This window comes from Rutidosis leptorrhynchoides, chromosome 8, assembly GCF_046630445.1.
Source record: "Rutidosis leptorrhynchoides isolate AG116_Rl617_1_P2 chromosome 8, CSIRO_AGI_Rlap_v1, whole genome shotgun sequence".
In the NCBI taxonomy this organism is placed as follows: domain Eukaryota; kingdom Viridiplantae; phylum Streptophyta; class Magnoliopsida; order Asterales; family Asteraceae; genus Rutidosis; species Rutidosis leptorrhynchoides.
In genome coordinates this window covers 217,810,039-217,817,145 of record NC_092340.1, presented here as the reverse complement: position 1 = coordinate 217,817,145, position 7,107 = coordinate 217,810,039, and the positions used below count along the sequence as shown (strand labels likewise).

Here is a 7,107-nt window from a genome sequence, read left to right as displayed (position 1 = left end):
ATATATATATATATATATATATATATATATATATATATATATATATATATATATATATATCATTATTTAAAAATGGTTATTGTTATTGTTATTATTATTATTACTATATTATCATTAAGATAATTAATAATTAATAGTATTATCGTTAATAATGTTATAGTAACTATCATTATTAACATTAGTGTAATTAAAACAAATATTTGTAACACCTAATTATTTTGATTACTATTATTATCATTATTATGAACACGATATAAAAGACCATTAAAAGCTATTAAACGAAACGATTAGGAAATAATGGGTAAGAGTATCATGATGAAATTAAATATTATAAGATATTGATTTAGATAAAATTATCGTTCTTATTATTTTTATCATTACTATTATTATTAAAAGTATCGTTAGTATTAAAACTATCATTTTAACAAAAATTATCATTTTAATAGACATGTCATTGTTACTATAAAATATCATTATTATTATTATTTTAAATAGAATTATTATTTTAAAGATAATATTAAAAATTATCGTAAATATTAAAGTTATCATAATTAGAATTATCGTTTTATCATAATGTCATCTAAGTAATTATAAATATTGATATTTTTATAATAATTATTATTATTACAAAATAATACAACTTTTACTTACTATCATTATAGATATTATTTTATCAAATAAATATGTGATACAAACATATTTTACTACGTGTAATAACTTACTTTAATAATACCTATCATATTATCTTTATAATATTAAATGAACCCTATAAATTTTATTACTTAATATATATAAAAGTATATTTTATTATATAAATTTAATATAAAATTTTATTTATTAATAAATAAATTATATTATTTACTCTAATAAATCTTTTAAAAATATTTAAAAATATAAAATGACGATATTTAAACTATATATTAATCATGTATAGATTTTTGGAAATTATTTTGAGTCAAATTTACTTTTGTTGACTTTTGCATATTAGTCTCGAGCATTAGGATTGTGGTACACTATGACTTGACCTAATTTGTTAGACAAATATTGACCAACACATAAATATATATAATTAATTTAGGTTCGTGAATCCGAGGCCAACCTTGCACTTGTTCAATGACGTTATATGTATTTTTACTACGAAATACAGTATGGTGAGTTTCATTTGCCTTTTTACCCTTTATATTTTTGGGACTGAGAATACATGCGCTTTTATAAATGTTTGACGAAATAGACACAAGTAATTGAAACTACATTCTATGGTTGAATTATCGAAATCGAATATGCCCCTTTTTATTAAAGTCTGGTAATCTAAGAATTAGGGAACAGACACCCTAATTGACGCGAATCCTAAAGATAGATCTATTGGGCCTAACAAACCCCATCCAAAGTACCGGATGCTTTAGTACTTCGAAATTTATATCATGTCCGAAGGAGGATCCCGAAATGATAGGGGATATTCTTATATGTATCTAGTTAATGTCGATTACCAGGTGTTCACCATATGAATGATTATTTTTGTCTCTACGCATGGGACGTATATTTATGAGAACTGGAAATGAAATTCTTGTGGTCTATTAAAATGATGGAAATAAATGATTATGATAAACTAATGAACTCACCAACCTTTTGGTTGACACTTTAAAGCATGTTTATTCTCAGGTGTTAAAGAAATCTTCCGCTGTGCATTTGCTCATTTTAAAGATATTACTTGCAGTCTTTCATAGCATATTTCGAAGAACGTTGTATTCGAGTCATTGAGTTCATCAAAGATTATTATTAAATCAATTTATAATTGGATAGTGGATATTATGAAATGGTATGCATGCCTGTCAATTTTCGATGTAAAGAAAGATTGTCTTTTAAAAACGAATGCAATGTTTGTAAAATGTATCATATAGAGGTCAAATACCTCGCAATGTAATCAACTATTGTGAATCGTTTATAATGTATATGAACGGGTCCTTTCAATACGAACCCATATACGAGTTACTGACATTTCTTACGAGTGACCATAAATTCATACGAGTGACGGTTAACCGTGCAGGGACGCGTGCGCTAAACTGTATGACACATACGAGTGAAGTCATTCCTGTATGTCTGATGAACAATATGACGGTTTGAACTTTGAATTTGCAATTTACGTTTTAACACAATTTGGGTCATGTTTTTAGTCAACAAAGCAACAACGTGTATCGTAACACATTATGAACCCAAACATTAATATCTAATCACAAAACATGCATCAAATTCGATCAAATGCTAACCTAGGGTTTTGATACACAAATAAAAAGAATTAAAACCTCAAATTAACATGAAAACTTACATGGAATGTGGTGTTGTGATCACTTGCGAGTGGTGTTATACGGTAAAAAACAAGAACATAGATGATCTATTTTGGAAGAAAATTCGGGTATATGTGTGTGCAAAATGACGAACAAGGAAAATAGTACCTTTATATAGTCATAGGCTCACTCGTGCGAGTGAGCTCAATTGTTTCAAAAATCATGTGTATCGGCAGGGACATGTTAGCCATGTGTTGACTTTGTCAACCCATCCAGCGGTTCCCGGTAGCCCACTGGAGCCTGGAGAAACACTATCACCCATTTCCCTACAACATGTCAGGCCCGATAAACGAACCTGCATTGTCATTGTTTCAATCTTCGCATGCGTGGGACCAAGAGATCATTTGGGCCCGGTAAGAATGGTTTTTGATCTAATTATTTGAAAAATCCTCACCTAGTGGGAATCGAACTCTCACCTCCCCAAAAGGAGAGTGAGTCATTCACCACTAGGCTATTGGCCCATTATTGCGAGTGAGCTCAATTGTATCCAATTTTTGTTCGTTTGACCACCTCAAGCGTGAGCTTGAGAATTCAAGCGTACGAGTTACTTGCTCAGTCGTGCGATTGATCAATCAAACGTGCAAGTGATTGAAACAAACAGATCACCAAAACTTAAATGGTGAAGCATACGAGTAATGTCAAATATGTAATACACCGTACGTTTCAGATATCAATTTTATATTCACATTCATATATACTAATGAAAAACTTTGAAAAGTTAAATGCATAGTTATGTTAGATCGGATTGAATAACAATTATAATTATAATATTAATATTAATTATATAATATTTATTATAGTAATATTAATATTAAATTAAAATTAAAATTAAAATTAAAATTAAAATTAAAAAAAGAGTGATTGAAATTTGTATCCAAAACTATAAGGTTTGTAGCAACTCAAATTGCCTAATAAAGCCAAGCTCATTTATTAAAGTTTAAGTAGAGTATCATTTTTAGCACACATGATAACAATGATTACCAATTATTTTGCTTTTATGTATTATTTTAATTTTAATTAATCAAATATAATATAATAAATTAATACTTAAAAAGAGGAAATTACAACTCTCCGTTCCATTCCATTTCATGTGACAAACTGAACAGTAAACACCACCCAGATTCCTTTTCCCTGAGAAAGAAACCAACTTTATTTTTTATTAATAATCCCTGATTTGTTTATATTTATATAAAGGGTTTAATTAATTTAATTACAAGTTGATTGTAAATGTGTAGACACAATCAACAGTAATGTCAGATTAGGGTTTTTGTAGACATGACTATCAGAAGGCAGGCAGTGTTGTGAATCAGATCAAAAGATAATATTGCTGAATTTTTGACCAGACCCCCATCATTGGATTATATTGGTATGGAACCTTCACTTTCTTCCTTTTATTCCCTTATTTTTAATTAATTTTTTTATATTATACTGTATATATATGATGATATTATCTTTTCAGTTTTTAAGGTCTACCGTCCACAGCCTTTTCTTTTTTATATTAATTATTGACCAACTGTGTTTGAAAATTAAAGCTCATTTTTCACTTTAGATTTAATCCATAGGCTTTGTTAGAAATTAAATGATTTTGATGCATGGGTTTTATGTTTTGACGCTTTTCTGATCTGGGTTTCATTGAAATTTGAATAAATTGTATCGAAGTTTATCTTTGTTGAATTTCTTGCTTGATTTTGATCTTTAAACCAGCTTTATTAGTTCTGATTTTGGTCCAGAATCCATGATTTTGGAAGATGGGTTATGAATTTTGAGCTTTTTTTTTTTAATCTGGGTTTAGTTGGAATTTCGAAAAATAATAATATTGATCCATGCATAAACTAGTTATATATTGCTGATGTTCACATGAATTTGATCTGGGTTTTAATACACAAGCTGTTCTTCAGGTTGTATGGTAGTTTAATTTGATTCATTTGAATGGGGGAAACAACTCCTGTAATGGGATTTAGATCTGAAGAAGATGAAGATGACGAGTTTAGAAGTTGTTATGGAGATGATGATGAAGATTTATGTAAGGATGAAATTTCGAAAAAAAGTATGAATATTGTTAGTGGTGATGATTTTCTGGATGAGTTTTCGGTACGAATGTTTTTCAAGGGTGTATCGATTGCGTATCCTGGAAGTATTGGTTTCGATGTGTCAGGAATCGGGGTGGTAATTGAAGGACCTAACAACGTTCCTACAATCCAAGTGCAAAAAAAGCTTGAATTTTTCGTAGATGAATTGGTTGCGGATTATTTGGCTTTGATGGATGGTGTATTCGAAGCTACACGCCTTAACATTAAAAGGGTATTCGCATTTACCGATTCCTCTATCCTATTTGATCAGGTAACATAATAATTTCAAGTTGAATACAATCTTATTTTAAATTTTAGAATAATAATTTCATGTTATTGACTAAGTTGCAATTTTTCTGCCAGATTACAAATGAGGAAACAATTGAGAATCCGCTTCTTATGGCATTAAAACAAAGAATCTTAGAACATGTTGAAAAGTTTGAACATTTTGTTTTAAAATGTGTTTCCGTTATTGATGTTGAAAAGCCATTGCGGCTCGCTCAAGTGGCAGCTGGAATTGTTCATCTTCCTATCAAGGGCGACTCATCGGTCCAAACCTGTTCGATCTGCAGTGAAGACAAACCAACACCCGTGACAATTACTATGAAATGTTCACACAAATTCTGTTCATGTTGCATTAATACGTATGTTGATGAACAAGTTGAAACCTTTCAAGTTCCCATCAAATGTCCTCAATTAAATTGCAGATATTACATTTCTACCCCTGAGTTAAGGTCATTTCTTCCAGTTGCTTCTTATGCATTGGTAGAAGACTCTCTTTCAGACCCAAATTTGAAATCCAGAGATAAATTTTACTGCCCATTTACCGATTGTTCGGTTCTGCTTGATCCTTGTTGTGATTTAAATCAAACTGACAATAATTGTGTGGAGTGCCCTGTTTGCCGAAGATTTATATGTGTCAAATGTGGGGTCCGTTGGCATTCATCGATGAGTTGTGACGAGTTTCAGAATCTCCCAACAAAGGGAAGAGATAGCGGTGAGTGTCTGGAGAATCGAAGAGGAAGGCAGTGCCAGATGTGCGAAAGGATGATTGAATTAACGTACGGTTGCTGTCACATAACATGCTGGTATGTTCATCTTTGTGTTTTTGAAACTAATTAATGAAATTGATGTAGGCATGTAGCAATGTTTTACACATTCATTTCAACTCTTAATTGAAAAGAAAAAGAAAAAAAATGTCCCTTTTTCACGAAATTGTCATTGTTTAGTGTTGCAGAACTCTAATTTACTCGGCGAGTACTCGATTTTTGCAGCTCAGGGAGTACTCGGTTAAAATCGGTCAAAGTCAAACTTAGTCAACATCCGAGTACTCCTTAAAAACTGACCGAGTACTCCCCGAGTTGCGATTTATACAACCTTTATATTTGAAGTTGTCATCATGTATCCGAATTTCCAAGCACCAAAACTCTTATTATCTGATCATTAAAACTTTAAATAACATAAACAAATCCAAACACTTATTTTTGTAATTTTGATTGTTCGGTATCACATAATCACTTTCTGAGCACACGCACACGCACACGCACACGCACACGCACACGCACACGCACACGCACACGCACACGCACACGCACACGCACACGCACACGCACACGCACACGCACACGCACACGCACACGCACTTTGTTTAATGTACTTCTAACTTCTTAGTCCGATAAAATCCATAACATTTTATATTACTCTTGTACTAAAATAACCAGTTTGTATGTTATCTTTGTTAACACTCTAATTTGAGTTGTATTTTTCTGGTGGCAGGTGTGGGCATGAGTTCTGTTACTCTTGTGGTGCGGAATACATCGATAGTGAACAAACATGTGAATGTGTGTTATTGGATAGCGATGAAGGAGAAAATGACGATTTTACCCTGACCCAAAACTTCAATTCCTCCCCTGCACACGAGGAATGGGCATGGGACTCATGTGGGTCCCTTTCAAACTTGATGGATGCTTACACTGATCAAGAGAGATCTCAACTTGCGCTAATACAAAGATTTCTCGCTGGAGGTTTTAGCCTCGGGGACCACCATACGTACACTTATCAGCCCCCTGAATCACCTCCACCACCACCATGCACAGACTCGGAGTCCTCATATCTTGAAAATACCATGAAAGACCTCCATCAGCTTCCTTGGCTGGAGAGGTTTGTTTCTGTCATTAGTGACAATTATTATGATGAGTATACTCAGTGAAAAATGCATTTTAATTAAACATTCAAATAATAGATAGAAAAAAAGAAACCATAAAGATGCTGAACAACAGAGCGACGGATATTCTCATTCTGTCGCTTAGTAATGCAATGCGTATTCTATTTGTACCCATTGAGCGTATTTATAATTAATATCGATTCTAGTCTTCCACTTGAAGATTATATTTCGTTCTGTATACATACAATATTTTTTATTCAGTGTCATCCCTTTCTTCTTCTAAAGAAACAACGGAATGCATAAACAGGCATAATGAAAAGGAAACCCCTTTTCTTAGTGTTTTAGATTCTTTTATGAAATTCGGAGTTTTTCGACTTGGTTATACTTTATTCAACTTGATGTTTGACAAAGGCATCAAAACTGTGGAATGATTCGTAGTATTTTACTTAGTCCCAGTCACATGTAAGTTTATGCAAAATTTTCTTCAAATCCTGAATCATATTAGTTAGCACTAGTGGGTTTGTAAAAATGT

General features: G+C 31.8%; 1 protein-coding gene across 1 annotated transcript; it reads left to right on the top strand.

The window, feature by feature from the left end:
• The first annotated feature begins 3,405 nt into the window (after positions 1–3,405).
• Positions 3,406–6,799, top strand: LOC139861797 (E3 ubiquitin-protein ligase RSL1-like). The gene is made up of 4 exons (XM_071850303.1): positions 3,406–3,708; positions 4,241–4,682; positions 4,775–5,499; positions 6,188–6,799. The coding sequence occupies exons 2-4, from the start codon at positions 4,272–4,274 to the stop codon at positions 6,618–6,620; spliced, it is 1,569 nt and encodes a 522-aa protein (XP_071706404.1). The 5' UTR covers positions 3,406–3,708; positions 4,241–4,271; the 3' UTR covers positions 6,621–6,799.
• Positions 6,800–7,107: the final 308 nt, after the last annotated feature.

Coding starts and splice junctions, on each gene's coding strand:
- LOC139861797 (XM_071850303.1), top strand. CDS start 4,272: ATGGGGGAAACAACTCCTGTAATGGGATTTAGATCTGAAGAAGATGAA. Junction 4,683..4,774: donor CCTCTATCCTATTTGATCAG/GTAACATAATAA, acceptor TTTTTCTGCCAG/ATTACAAATGAGGAAACAAT. Junction 5,500..6,187: donor TGCTGTCACATAACATGCTG/GTATGTTCATCT, acceptor TTCTGGTGGCAG/GTGTGGGCATGAGTTCTGTT.